The sequence below is a fragment of the Clavelina lepadiformis genome, chromosome 3 (genome assembly GCF_947623445.1).
Source record: "Clavelina lepadiformis chromosome 3, kaClaLepa1.1, whole genome shotgun sequence".
NCBI classification, from domain to species: Eukaryota; Metazoa; Chordata; class Ascidiacea; order Aplousobranchia; family Clavelinidae; genus Clavelina; species Clavelina lepadiformis.
This window is the reverse complement of record NC_135242.1, coordinates 8,465,962-8,481,199: the sequence shown is the minus strand read 5'-3', so window position 1 is coordinate 8,481,199 and position 15,238 is coordinate 8,465,962. Positions and strand designations below refer to the sequence as shown.

General features: G+C 34.8%; 2 protein-coding genes across 2 annotated transcripts; one reads left to right on the top strand and one right to left on the bottom strand.

Moving 5' to 3' along the window:
• Positions 1-1,397: 1,397 nt before the first annotated feature.
• Positions 1,398-5,093, top strand: LOC143449509 (hippocalcin-like protein 1). Its single transcript, XM_076949741.1, has 5 exons — positions 1,398-1,659; positions 2,119-2,245; positions 2,460-2,605; positions 3,341-3,443; positions 4,173-5,093. Exons 1-5 carry the CDS (start codon positions 1,537-1,539, stop codon positions 4,262-4,264), a joined length of 591 nt encoding a protein of 196 aa, XP_076805856.1. The 5' UTR covers positions 1,398-1,536; the 3' UTR covers positions 4,265-5,093.
• LOC143449807 (uncharacterized) lies at positions 4,476-13,545 on the bottom strand. The gene is made up of 20 exons (XM_076950136.1): positions 12,931-13,545; positions 12,229-12,421; positions 11,813-12,007; positions 11,506-11,672; positions 10,899-10,961; positions 10,578-10,739; positions 10,305-10,443; positions 9,326-10,123; positions 9,083-9,221; positions 8,680-8,734; positions 8,276-8,412; positions 7,909-8,001; positions 7,725-7,802; positions 7,179-7,274; positions 6,969-7,040; positions 6,784-6,891; positions 6,579-6,688; positions 6,396-6,465; positions 6,002-6,196; positions 4,476-4,731 (listed from the first exon to the last, which is right to left on the bottom strand). Exons 1-20 carry the CDS (start codon positions 13,172-13,174, stop codon positions 4,645-4,647), a joined length of 3,201 nt encoding a protein of 1,066 aa, XP_076806251.1. The 5' UTR covers positions 13,175-13,545; the 3' UTR covers positions 4,476-4,644.
• Between the last annotated feature and the right edge of the window lie 1,693 nt (positions 13,546-15,238).

The following is a 15,238-nucleotide window of genomic DNA, read 5'->3' as shown; positions in this document are numbered from 1 at the left end:
ATCGCTTGTATATAATAAATGTAGTTTTGGAGCAAAAATATAAGTATTAAAGTATTCGATCAAATTTACTACATAATAATTTTGGCAAAACAAGCAAGGTAAATACAGCAGGAATGACGAATCACTAATAAAGTATAATTAATGAGTGTGTGCATGATTTTTCATATACCATGTACCGTAAATATTTAAAAATATTTTCAGCGCAAGCACGAAAGTCATAGGTCTATATAGTAAAGTTTCAGTCAAATTAACGTGTCCTCAGGTTGAAGTGCAGTTGACTAAAAGTACAGAAGTGTTTGATGACAACTATATAATTCAGTTACAAATGTACATCTTAGTAGAAAGAAGAGTTAATAAAAGTACGTTCATCCCGCCAAGTATCTGTATTTGACAATGGGAATATTTCAGTCCGGTCTTGGAGATATTTCGCAATATAATGATAGGACATCAGGAAACACAAAAAGATGCTGGGGTTTTACTTAACTTGTTTGGGATCTATATATTAACATCATTAGCAAGTATCTTTCAAATTTTAAACACTTAAAAAGCCTAAAAATGAATCGATTAAATATAGCATAAAATACAAAAGGCTTTGGGGAATTCGATGAATTTTTAAATCTCTAACGCAGTTGAAGTTTATGATGAACATAACATTTAGCACCACTGCTTCACAGCAAGTCTAGCGTAAAGCTGTAACTCGACATAGGCGAAAACAAAACCTTGTCACGGTGTTTATCCAGACAAATGAAAACATATTTTAAAATAATGGATTTACACTACATTTGTGCCGCAAAATGAAAACCAAAACTGAAAGAAATGCAAGGAAACTTAGAAAAGCGTGATGGTTCTGAATCCAGAAAAAAAAACGAAAGACGTTAAAAAGTATTACCTGCCAGCATTCGGCTATATAAGTAAAAAAATTGATATTTTAATCAATAATTTTTCATGGTAGCCTGTAATTGAAATAAAAGAATTCATTTCCTGAAACTTACTGCCATTGAAAAATAGATTCCAAACGCAAATTTCTGGAGAAACAATGTTTGCCATTGCAAATTATCCACGAAAATAACTCTGCCCTATCATAGCCGTTTCGAAAAGTGTTGTCTAGAAACAGAATGGTAGATGCATCTAATAAATTATGCAGTTCCTTTTAAATTTGATCTTCAAAGACTTTAACAAAGGACCCTGAAGGTTGGTGGAAAGTAGTCATGTTGAATATATCCGTTATAGGACAATGAATGCCTCAGTTGTTTTCTTACATGGATGGATTAACATGCACGGATAATAAACTGTGATGAAAAACGTTTATGAGTTCAATTGTATACAGTCAAGTTTATGGTAAGCGTAAGCCTAATACTTTTTTCTTTTATTCAGAACAAATTGTGAATAGCCTATGACTAATTTAAGAAAAATTGGTTTTAGAACTTTTTTAAAACGTAATTTCAGGTTGAAAGTGATATGCAAAAATTAGTATTGTACAGCTATTGATTGTATTTCGTGCCGTTTACATTGGACGCGATACAAGCCGACAACAAAATGGGCCTCGGATGCTGCAAAGTTACTACTTCAAAAATGCAAAATAAAGTCGCCAAAGATCTATCCAGACATACGGGATTAACCGTTATAGAATTGAAAAGCTATTACAACGATTTCATGAAGGTATATTGTCGAAACGTTTGTTGCTGGCCATCGCCGTTGAAATACGATTGCGATACAGTGTTATAGCCTAATTTGTATAATATGCTGAAATTACTTTAAACATGCATCATAAATAGTAATTAATTTTTTATCGATTAAATCTTTGCGTTGAAAATTAAAAAATTTTAACTTAGCTTTAGACCATTGTTTACATGTAAAATGCTACACTATAATTTTAAAACGTATTCGTTCAAACTCAAGCTTGCAATTAATTGGATTTTTAATTCTTTTTTTATCGATATTTGTATAAAGATGTTTCGTCGGCTGGATATTCGCAAAAATAACATTTAGTTACCTAATTTTAATAAGATTAGTCTTGGCTTGTCTTGTTGTTTAACTAACAGTTGTTGCTGTTAACTACAACAACAACAATTAGTCTAGTCTTGGGTATCTAATAGGTGCAACGTTTAATTTTTGCAGGACTATCCAAGGGGTCATATAAGCAAACAACAATTTCGGGAAGTTTATGAAAAATTTGTTCCGAACGCTAACCGCACGCAAGAAAGAGTGGAGAAAGTTTTTAAGAGATTTGATCAAAACAATGATGGTACAGCAAATCGTTGGTTATATTAAAAAATTGGCAATCATCAGAAGAACATATTTTGTTATTATACTGCCTGGTGGATAACACACTATTTTCAATGACGATGTATATGACGTAAATGATTAGCCTATTAATGATATGACCTATAATGATGACAGATAAACAGCAAATAAGAAATAAGTGTACCTGTAATAGATGTTTTATTGTTTACGCCCAGGGACGATCGATTTTCGGGAATTTATGTTTGCGTTAAGTGCTCTTTCAAGTGGAACTCTCGAGCAAAAGCTTTCGTTGGCCTTTTACCTGTATGACGAAAATGGAGATGGAGTTTTATCTTTTGAAGAAGTCCTGCAAATTGTGGAGGTACAATCGCAAAAATATCTTTTAAATTTAGCTTTTTCTTAAGCCGACTCAAAGTTACCGTACGTCAATCAAAATTCAGCAATATCAACTGTTTAATACCGGCTAGGTGACACTAAAATTCGTCTTCCAAAATATTAAGCGATCGTTATTTTGCCGTTGTAACGGGTTCAAGTAAGTATACTTACTTACCCTATAGGGTTAACTTAATTACTTATATTTTCCTAAAAACCTTTACTTATACTTACCTAAGTAATTTTTAGTAACTTTTTGATAATTCCAAATATTTTGCTTTTAAAAAAGATAAGATTTTAAAGTTACATAATTTACGTTATAGTAAATAGTGAATTATTAGGCTACAATTTCAAACAACATTAGGCTTGTCACAATAATGCAAAACCTTATAGATCTTCATTGAGTGATGAGATAAATAACAGTTTGTGTTTTGTACGAAGTTGTTAAAAAAATATAACCTACAGTAACGGTATTTGTAAATTATGATGTGATTTAATATTTGCGCGAATGATTTTGCTGTGCTTGCATGCTCTTGAAAACCTGGATATCGCTTTTTCAGACTTACTTGATTTATTTGAGTTGGTCTATGTAGGAAATTCGTTAAAAATTACTTATATAATAGCATTTCGTTACTTTAGCCCAGCTCTATAGTTACCATAAACACAAATATCAACTCAGCTTGTATAGAAATTAGGCTAACGAGGAACCTACCATTATGTTTAGGTGATGTACACTATGGATGATAGTCCGAGAGACAAAGACGGCCTTCCAGCAGCAGAAGTTTTTGCTCGAAGGTTATTTAACGAATTAGATGTGGACAAAAACGGTGAGTCACAAACTATCAGTCGCAAGCATCAAATAAAAATCAACAGTGGTGGGCAGTACCGATAATGGTACCTTTCGTACTTTTGAAAAAAGTATCGAATTACTTTTTTCTAGAAATTTTACTCGGTACATTTGAGGTGATTATTTCAAATTTTTTTTTTTAAAGTTCATTTTAATTAAACCCTAACGCCAGCTTTTAGCGCTGGTTGTTCCTTTTTAATATATAAATGTCTAATTAAGTCGCAAGCAGTGAGTTCGCGTAGGTTGTGACCTAAAGCAACTTTTAGCTGTGCCATAATAGGGGCAAAATTGCACTTGCAGTCGAATCCGTTACACGAAAAGTACCTGTACAAAGTAACCTGCTGAACTACTTTTTGAAACAGTACCATCAGTTCATTTTTCCAAATACCTCTACTAACGGTTCTTTCAAAGTACCGACTGTCCACCTCTAAAGATCAATAACTACTCGCATAAATAGTGCTTGACAGTGGTTGTGCGTGCCCAATATTCTTAGATGACGAGTACAACTACAGCCGGTGCTTTCTTCTACCATAAAAATCCTTTAACATACGTAAATCGTCTTCAATACGATTGCATTGAAGAAAGCACTGTCTTAGTTTTGGTTTGTTCGTCTCTTGGTTCAACTTAAACGTTTTTATTGTCCTTGACATGTTATCTTTATTTAAAAAAAACTTATTATTACATACTTACAGAAAACTTAATTGTGCAGGTATTATTACGTTGGGAGAATTCACGAGCGTCGGGTGCAAAGATTCGACGATCGCTAATTTACTACTTGCAAACGTTGACCAACGAGACTAAAAGATCCAAATTACGACACCATTAAACATTCATGAGCTAAATAAATTGCAGTCGAAGTACAAATGTAGGCTATTTGTCAAAATAATTTAATTGCATCATCACTCTACACGCAAAACGTAAATGCTATACAAGTAGAATGACAACTTTTAACGTGTGGCCGTGGCGTGTTATCTCATTCTGAACGCTAATTTAAAAATTAATAATTCACAAGCAACGCAGTGTTCTTTTATTTAGCAGTGAAGCCTTTTGGACCGATTAGCCACATGATTTGTGCCATTGTAGCTAACAGAAAAGTGTACTGCGGATATTAAAAGGTCAAATGTCACCGTGACGGCAGTGATGGCTTAAACCCTGGAAAAGTGGGTAACTGCAAAGTGGCATCACTTTTTATTACGAGGTTTCATTTCTTCCGCACAGCTTCGTAGAAAGATATAGTTCTTCTGCTGCGCTTTGTAATGTTCGTGACCCTGTCGAAAAAAAACAGTTTGTCGTAATGAACAGCTCATACAAAGCTAGAAAGCCGAAAAAAATAAAGGAAATACACAAAACAGATAGAAGAAATATAAAAATGAAGTGTGAAAGTTAAACTACAATATTTCCTATTCCATACGATTGATTCAAAGACCTGTTTGCCATGCGCAGCAGATACGGCAAAGTTTACCCTGGGTTAATATTGCCAATGTTTTCTGCTGAAACTAAAGCGCTTTCATAACCTGTTATCTCTGTTATTACGTTGTCTTTCTTCGTTGCTTTTATTTTCCATTTGCAATGCTTAATAAGCGTAATCATGTTTCATGTGCTTTCTGCGAGCAGATAATGCTAAAATTGCTTTGTTCTTGTGAAAATTTTGCCGTACGCACACGTCGGCGTTGAACGAGTAGCCAGATCGTGATCAAACACACAGAACTGCCGGCAGGTTAATGGCTGGTATATTAGGCTAGTTCTGGTAATCGTAACGCTTTTGCGATCAAGTAGTGCCGCAAGGTGCAATCATAAAAAACTTGGGTTTGATGATGTTTATGGTTTAATCTCACTCATGTTCAATGTACAGTATGTATACATCTACACGGCATTAGGCGAGGCAATAAAAATGTTCTCAACAAAGTTTAAGGCTGGCTCTACACAAAAACTTCTTGCGAGCGGATTTCTTGTCTGTTTAATTTAAATGAATGGGCGAGCGAGCAAGGCTGCGTGATTTACGTTGGTGTGAGTTGAAGGAATAGCGCAAGCACGATAACTGTGTTACATAAAAACGTTACAACTAACCATTAATGTTATATGCTCAAACACTTAGGCAGGCGCAGTAACATATTACACAGAAATCCAAGTCAATATGTATATTCGTTGACTACGTTGCAACACTGCGGTTAATGGGAACAGTTTTTTCGAGTTTTTTTCCCGTTGGTGTTTGGCTCACTTACGACTTACGTTAGCGATATTAGACTATTTGACAACACATAAAAAAGGAAATACAATAACGGGTTAGAAGCTGGGTTCCTATGCAACAATTAGACGATATCAAACCCCGAGAGTGGCGGGTACTCTATTAATATACACCGCTCAAGAATTGATAGACTGGCTGTATTGTATGTGGCGAAATATTGTCAACAAAGTGCGTTTCTAGTAATATTTGAATCCATGGCAAATGTGCTAAAGAAATTCTATTATATAATTGCTGTTAAGTACGTAAAACCTCTTGAAGTACTACAATATATATTCGGTCCTATTTTATCTTACCTTTGACCAATCATAACTAGAGGCATAGGCGAATATGTTTCCATTGTGACTTATTGCGCAGGCAGATATAGATTGGTCCAACTGTTCTGAACCTTTCAACTTTGTTCGAGCGTCCTTGTCCCAAAAGCTCCATCGTCCGTCAGATCCAACGGTAGAAAGTGTTCCATAGGCAGGGTGAAAAGATATTGCATTAACCTGTGGTAAAGAGAAAGCTTTAGGTCAACAACTGCATCTGCCTAAATGTTTTCCCTTGTATGCCATTTGCAATATGCAAGAAGGTAGATCAGTGCCAGCGCTCAGCTGCAACGAAACATGAAATGAAACAAAGGTTTTCAGTCTCATTGAAAGGTTGAAAGTGAGATTCCATTTTAAACATGTCCAATCTTCAACTCACAGCGTAAATATCTTGTGGTTGGTTTGACGTTGTTGTTGAGCGATGGCATTTAAACGTGAAGTTGTCTCGCCTGCAAACGTAGGAGAATTTCTAAGGTTCAAACCTTTCGATTTATATAATTAATTGATGAAATATGGTTAAAACAAATTTGCAAGATCATCTAACAACATCCCTGTTACTTACGGGGTCGAGGGCTGAATGTAGTGAATTGCTACTCTGCCTTCAATGCTACCCAGTGCAAAACCCACTGGATTTGTGTTGGATTTGTCCTTAAATATACTAATACATCGATGCTGCAATGAAATTTGAAAATCTTTAACATTCAACAGAAATTACATGCGGCCAGCATTGATACTACCAAGCGAAAATGAATGAAGACTTAACTGACTTGATATTTTAAGGGTGACTCAAATTTTTGGTATTCTTGAGGTTCACTTTCAAGTTTGAGACAGACGAGTTTCTTGTCAGCACAGCTCACCATTGCCATTGGGTATTTCTTAACAAACACCAAATAGTTTTTTGTTAACATCCACAATGAGCAGATAAATTATCCCGAATTAACTGAAAATTTACCACGTCTGCACAGTAGACACGTTCTGTCATGTTCATTACTTTCAGTGGTGTTGGAGACCTTGTATCCCAGAACTAAAGTGTATAAATAAGTAATTGGTGTAATTTAACACAACAAGTAGTACTTTCTATACACAAATTTACAAGACTAAAGATGAAAAACGTAAAACTAGTGCTTTAAAACAAGACTGAAAGCGCTATGTTATGACTAACTTTGACTGTTTTATCCCAACTGCCAGTCATCAAACAGGAATAATTCGAACCTTTAATCCAATGACAGGTTTTAACTGGGGCATCATGCTGTGCAATCTAGTGGATAAAACTTCTTTTTTAAACAATGCTATAATTCATTTAAACTAAGTAAAAATATCTGGGTTTGTGAAAACCAGTGTCACCAGGATGGCAATTTTTCTGCACATTTGGGTTAGTTTCTACATTGAGTTGTGTTTTTTCAAGGGCTAGTTTTAGCCATTTGAAATTATATAGACTAAATCACCTAGAAACAGTTACGTTGTTGGAAAAACTATCACTTTGCAGCAACAACAGCAGCAATCGCACTTTTAGATTAAGAATATATAAGAGTAAAGGTCAGTAAACTTCAAAAAGCGTGTAAATTTTGGTCAGTTTAGGGCTTGTTTTAACTTTTTGTGTTTGGGCGGTTTTTGAAATTTTTACCTGGAAACACTGGTAAAAATAGTAGACAAAACAATATTATTTAAATTAAAAATAAATTTATTTTTGATTTTATGAAAAACTTGCCTGTACAGATTGGTTTGATTCTAAATCCCACATTTTTGCAGTTTTGTCTGCAGAGGCCGTGAACACTTTCTTACCATCCTACAATTTTAACATGTAAGTAGATCATTGTAAATGGACCATTTTGTCCTGTATGCAACGAGCTGTTCAAAGTCCTTACAACCTTTTTAATCATAAAAACACTTACATCATTCCATGCAACATCAAGAACTGGTCCTTGATGCATTTGCTGGGCTTTAGGAACAGTCTGACCATTGTCTTCTATTTGCCAACACCGAATCTGCAACACAAGAGCATTATATTGTTAAAGCAATAAGTTTCAATTTACGAAGTATATCTAAGCAAGTATAGGGAGCAGAGCAATATTATAGTGGTTGTAGTTGTAAACTGTTGAGCAAATATTTCATTTCACTAACTACGACGCCTCATCTAAAACTCAATGTGGTTTACTAAAAATAGCTAAAAAGCTAAAAATCTCGATTTTAAAAAACTAAAAAATTAATTAAAGGAAACATTTAATATACTGTACACTACAGGAAATAAACAAGGGTTACATCATTAGCCCAAGATCCAGCCAACAAGAAGTTGCCAGGCAGAGTTGGTGGACTGAACGCTAGACAACTTATACTGTCATCTGGTGGACTGGTAACTTCAATATCTTTCATAGGGTTGTGGTTGGTGGTGGTGGCGGCTGCAAATATATATACAATGGAATTACTTCAGAGAGAGATGATCAACTGTTACATGATTTCGATTAACTTATCATCATCACGTGGTGATGATGAGAATGAAAATGATGGTATGCAGTAAAAAAAACAGTAACATTAGTGGGGACCAACCGGTCTATTGATTAAGAAGTAAGTCTATCACAAGAACTCACATGCAGTTGGGTAGTATTGATTTCGGATAGGCAATAAACTAATGAAACAACAGCAAGTATGACTGCCAAATTACTTACCTGTCCCTCCACCAAATGAAAATGATGATGTATTGCTGCTTCCAAAGAATGACATTTTGCAAATTTAATCAGTAACAGCTCTTCATTTAATTACTTGGGGTAAGTAGGTAAGAAAATTTGTCTCTGCAGAAAATTAAAAACAATCACAGTGAAGTTCTACTATTGGGAAGGGCATTAGTACAAGTAAGGTTTACAACAGTATGATTGATGTACGAACAACCATGTCTACATAAAAGTATGAAGTAACGAAATCCCAAGAAGTATAAGTTAAAATTAAAACTGTTGTCTAACTCCGAATTAAAAATTTATGTTTAGTAGAGTGTAGACAAATAAAACTGATACCAACAAGACACAGAAGGATATGATACAGCAAATATAAACCCATAAGCGTCATCGTCTATACTGCAGGCAGTGCACTGACTGGAACAGCATCATAACCTTTATCCTCAGACTGTCTGGAAAATTTTCCGATTCGCACTGCCAGGAATTTTTTGGTAATGATACCAATGTACAAACTAACTAGCAAACTTTGACATAACCGACTATAACAAAAAACATAAAATCACAAAATTTAAGGAGAGTAAAAGGCACTTAATAATTAAACACTGTATACAACGCATTAAATAACAATGGCAAACAATTGTGTTAAATGGCATGTTCTGCAGGATCAACAGGTCTGACAAATTTAACTCTGCTTGCAACGGAATTTAAGCTTGTGGACCCTGCTGTGCGAGCTACTACATGATCAGGGTAAAGGATTTCAGAGCTTGCTTTAGGTTCTTCTTTCTTTATTCGTTTCACAAGCTTTGATCCTGTCTTAATTGGAGTCACTGGCTGAGGAAAATCTTCACATTTATTGGATTCAGTCTGTGAAGGGCCAATATTTTTCCTTCGCTTCAAAGCAGTGGGAAACTGCGATCTCAACAATCTGTTGTCAACATCGATGTCAAGAGGATCGTCGTATTTTGTTGTTAAAACAATCCCATCGCTTCCCGGCACTAACTTCCGTCTTTCTTCTTTAGTCCGTGACTTGTGGTGTATTAGTACCGAAGAAAGATTACTTCTAAACTGTGGGAAAATATATGAATGGCTGGCAAGTGGCTCGACACTTTGGTGGGCAGGAAAATTGGAAAAAGTTGATTTAAGTGATGATGCTTTTGATTCATGAGGATAGTAAGACAATCCAGGAGCGCTGCTGGATGAACTGGATTGAAGTTTTTCGCCATGATAGCCGAAGCCTTTCCTTTCTCTTGAGGATTGTCCTTCCGCAGCAATAGGCTCGGAAAGACCCTTCACTCTACCAGATCCCAATGTCTTTCCATCCTCCCATCCAAACTTCTGCATTATATGCCTGCCAGAGCCTTTGGTATGTTTTTCAAAACTCCCAACTTGATGCCGGGCAATGGAAGTCTGTCCACGCTGCAAACTTTTTCCTTCACGCAATCTATTGCAAGACAATAGTCAATAACTTAATTATTAATGATCACTGAAATTGGTTATATAAAAGGGGAAAAATAAACTAACTTGCGATACCTTTGACAGTTTTAACTACCATTTATACAATGTTAGATCATGTCATAATACGAATCTCAAAACTACTTAATCTTAATAGTTCAAATGAATACCGTTTTTCTTTCATAATTTGAACAAATTCTTTTGCATCTCGATCACCTTCCTCGCCATAATATTCACTCATATCAACATCCCAGTCATCTGCTGTTTCTTCATCAAAATCTCCCTCTTCTTCCGCCCAGTACTGCGCATCTAGAAGTAAACACACATAAGTTTGGGGTTAATCAAATATTGAAGTTTTCAACTTCGCACTTGCAACATTCCAAATCAGCAACCCACAAGGAATCACAAATGCTGCAACATTGGACTAACAACAAAATACTGACCGGTGTAAAATACGAGTCCACTTCCACCTTTTTCCCACTTCAGTTCTATCTCCTCCTCAAATAATCTTTCCTTATCACGTTCCTGGCTTGTGACATCAGAATGAAGTGCTTCATGTCGGTCCCACTCCTCTCCTCCATTGTCATCTTCATCTGATGAATTTCCTGTTACAATTCATATACAGCATGCAATGCAAAATTTACCTTGAACACCGTTACTGAATTAGCATTTTTAGAACCAACTAATGTTTATATGGTACACTACAATTGTATTATGGGTGTTAAACCCGTACAAAACAATTTAAGAAAGATTTTTAAAACTACCGTCTTTTTCAATGTTATTATTTTCTTCCAGTGCTGAAGAAAGTTCAGAGGATTTTGATTTCACTGCAAAAACAATAAACATCTGCAAGGATCCAGTAACTAATAATTTAAAACCGATAAATAATTATGGTAATATAGTTTTGATTACTGCAGCTAGATTCAACTGAAATGCCTTACTGGGCCGAAAATGACATCACATGTTTAGTGAGGACTGCACATAATTTAATTTACTACAAGTAATCAAGCTTAATACAAATTTTATAGGAAAAAAGATTCACTATATCAAAACAATTTTTAGAATGAGCAATACTTTGCGTAAGCCGATAAAAAATCTTTTGAAAAAGCAGGCCAACATGTGATTTTTGGAAAAAGATCAGTTTGTTTTGGCTTAAAATTTGGATAAATCAAAGAAATTTAACATGTTAGATCAGATACGAATTAACATGCTTTCACTGTTTATAGCAAATAAACTGAAACAACAAAGGGATTTCAGATATCCAAAAATGTCAGTTTAAAACACTTCCGTGAAAGTTGCTCTTAAATGAAATAATCAGGCAAAAACATCATGTTACATTTTTTGTAAGAGGACGAAAGTATCGTTTCATACTAGTTTCTGAAATGTCTGCATTCACAATCTCTATGCCAGTTGCAGTTTTGATGCTTTTTTCTCCTTTAAAGTTTCTCTTGTCTCCATTGTCATAGTTGAAAGGAACATTTCCATACCGTCTGTTGCTGCCAGTTTTTGGAAAAATTAGTCCAAGCTTCTTTATTATTCTGAAAATTTATTAAACAAAGTTGTGAACAGAAAAAGTAGTAGGCCTATTCAGTACTGTTAAAGATAAAGACACGAAACATTAATGTAGTAGCTAGCTATCATACCAAAGTTAAAATAAATACGCAGCAAACTCAATTACCTGGGTGGTAACTTGCATTGCTTGATAAGTTCTAAGAAAACATATGTAGGAGTTCCTACATTTCCATTGGGCATCACATTTGCAGGAGGATGAAGTTCAGAAAGCTTAGATAAATCTGCAGAAGTAAATTCTTCATTGGCAGCATGCTGCCTGTCATGCTTTTGCTCACTTCGTGTCAAATATGATTCAGGGTCCCTTATGACAAAAGATTACTTGCAAGTAACTGGCTTACAATAAATAATACTGATAACTAGTCTGTACTATTATAAAACAAGCTCAATGTAATACTTCACACATTGTACAGTAGCACATCTGTTAAAATCCTTTAAAAAACACACCTTTGCATAAATTTTAAATAAAATACCAATGTGGCACAATGAGTGTAGTTTGATAAGCAAAGTTAATAAAACCCCAACCTTTCTTTTTCGACATTTACAGCAACTTTCAGTATGATACATTTTTCTTTAAGTAAGTCGTCTTTCTGATTGACCCAATTCATTTTGTTGTACATTGAAATGCATCGAGTTCTATCAGAAAAATTTGAAAAAGCAACAATGCATACACAGCTTTTATGATCACGAGTGACACCAGATTCTTGTAAGCCGGAATCTATAATACAAGAGTGATAAAAACGTTAAACATTGGTACTTTAAACATTGCTAAAATAGAAACAAGTTAGTGCATAATTTCGGGTGTATTTCATCTGAGTGACAGTATTTGAGTGACATAATTATAACATAAATTATTCATTCGAGTGACATAATTAACCCTAACCCTAACCCATTACTGTAGTTTGAACAGTACTTACCAATGTGTCACTCAAATGAACTGTCACTCAGTTGATCAACTACCCATATTTTCATAAACTATGCGTAAAGTTGAGCATAAACAATCTATGACATAAGAGAGAAGAGAGCCATCAACGCATTCAAATTGTACGAACAGGTAAGCTGGTATGGTAAATGCGTTTTTCCAAAAAATCCAGGTTTTTACATTTTAAAACCGGGGTTTTTGTTAAGTAGAAAATGGCAAAAAAATGAGTTTTGGGTTCGGGAGAACCCTAGTTGGAAACACTTCAATTCACTGTATCATAATTATTCATTAAGCAATATTTTTACCAAATTTTCTTATTTCCTCAGGGCGATGCTTAAAATGAAAACAGCTGAAACCCTTTTCTTCAATGAACTGTGAGAAAAAACATCTTAGGTCAGATGAATGAAAAGTGACAGGAATATTTCGAACGGCTGCATAACAGGTATGATCAGCTTTAGAAAGGGCTTGGTTTAACATATTTCTTTGCCTTCCACAGTATTTTGTAATTAGCATTAAACCACCTAGGACTAGGTGATTGGATCTAATCATACGACAGCAAATGTAATTCTGTGGAGAAATAATAATAATTGATAGGCCTAAGCTATATCAATCTGTAACCTATTCACACTGGAAATTGTGCATTTTGTGGCTGATTTATCAGTCACTCTTTTCAATCCAATTAATAGACCCATCTGCACATGGACAAAATTTTTGCTGTTTGTACTGTGATACTTGCAGTTTTAATTATTAAAAGCAGGCCACAGGCACATTTGATAAATTACTACTATATATTTGCATATCTTCTTAAACATAGTATGAGCCACTCACATTCCAAATTTTCTTGTCTGGGTATACAAAATATATGCTATATATAGTACTTTACTACCTGTTAGTGTTAATATGAAATTTGGTTCGCTAAGTTTACTGCTATTTCACACTTCTATACTCGCCGCCATTTATTGTTGATCATAACTTGAAAACCATCTACTTGCCATATATGGCTTGTTCTTTAGTCTAGTACAATGAAAGTGGTTGCAGTATTGTTAACGACTGAGATGTCTTAGGAATAAGAAATGTTTTCTACTGTTTTGACTCTTGTATTCCTTCTAAATAGGAGTCGCAACTCCCAACACTTTGCCCCTATGCATAAAACTGTATCCACGACTAATTAAATGCATATAACCTTCACATGCATGCGTATTTAGGACAAACAAAAATTTGAGAAGTTGATTTAACAATTAAGTTAACAAGAAAAGAAACTATGAAAAATATCTTCGAACATACAATTTAGGTCCAGTGCACATTCACATGATGTCACAATTTGAGTAACTGAGGTCTAGTTTGCAAATGCATCAAATACAAATGGTTGTGCAAAGGGGCATAGCCAAAAAAACATTTTGAGACCCAGCGAGATTTTTTGGTGTCATAAACTTGTTGAAACACGTGAAAGGTTGTGCAAACTATTGCTGCATTAAGAGCTTAATTTCTTTGCAAGAAAACTTTAAGAAATACTTCTAAAAACTGATGACAGTTCTTACCATTAAACTGTTGATAATACAAGGTAATTTATGTGACTACCAACACTATATAATGGTTTATTGTGACATATATTGGCAGCACGGTATCAATACATTCAACAAAACGTTGTTGCGACCCTGCCAGTGTTGTAATGTCTCAAGCCACGTTTTTAAATCATATAACTTGACTCGAGTGTCGGAAAGTAAGTAGACCAAGTCATTAAATCTTGGATGTTAATTTATTGACCAACTAAATTACAGACATTTGATTTCATTGCGAACGATCGGTTAAAGGTATAGCCAATGACATGACTTGATTTGACTTGCATTATATCTTAACTTGACTTAATCCAATCAGTAATTCGACTTGACTTGACTAAAGTCAACTTCCCAAATGACTTGACTTAAGTTAACTTTCCAAATGACTTGACTTAAGTCAACTTTCCAAATGACTTGACTCGAGTCCTACAAAATTAACTTGGTTACAGCACTGGACCACGTGTAGTCATAGTTGTTCAATTTTGACGTTTCCTTCAACATGTTAATCAAAATATAACTGCGCTCAAAATAAGAATAATGCTGAAATGGATTTAAGTAAAATTTCTGCCAATTAGTATAACGTTATTGTACATTCCATAATGACATAAAATGAAAATAACACCAAACGACTAAAAAAGCGGGTGAGCACCACAAAATTATGATGGTTGACAAATTTATTGAATTCGAATGTATGATGAAGCACAACTTTATTGGGAGTTTATAATATACAGTCGAATCCGCTTAATTCCGACACCGGATAAACCGGACAACCGCTTTATTCGGCCAAAATGCTCGGGAACGGAACAAAAGTAAAAATTGAACGTAAAAAACTCCCGTTAATTCGGACAATTCTCCCCTTAATTCGGACACAGGTTCGCAATTCCTATCGTTACATCGTTAGGTTATGAAACAATAAACAGTACTTGGTTGGTTTTAACACAAGATGCAGTTGCATTATGAGTGATTATGGTGAAACAATGACGATCCATGCACAGTAACAATTGACAATGAACTCATACAACGCCATGCCAGCTTCATAGTCGCTTTTACTTCGGTA

Coding starts and splice junctions, on each gene's coding strand:
- LOC143449509 (XM_076949741.1), top strand. CDS start 1,537: ATGGGCCTCGGATGCTGCAAAGTTACTACTTCAAAAATGCAAAATAAA. Junction 1,660..2,118: donor ATTACAACGATTTCATGAAG/GTATATTGTCGA, acceptor TAATTTTTGCAG/GACTATCCAAGGGGTCATAT. Junction 3,444..4,172: donor ATTAGATGTGGACAAAAACG/GTGAGTCACAAA, acceptor TTAATTGTGCAG/GTATTATTACGTTGGGAGAA.
- LOC143449807 (XM_076950136.1), bottom strand. CDS start 13,174: ATGATTAGATCCAATCACCTAGTCCTAGGTGGTTTAATGCTAATTACA. Junction 6,892..6,968: donor GTGTCTACTGTGCAGACGTG/GTAAATTTTCAG, acceptor GTGTTTGTTAAG/AAATACCCAATGGCAATGGT. Junction 6,466..6,578: donor TACATTCAGCCCTCGACCCC/GTAAGTAACAGG, acceptor CTACGTTTGCAG/GCGAGACAACTTCACGTTTA.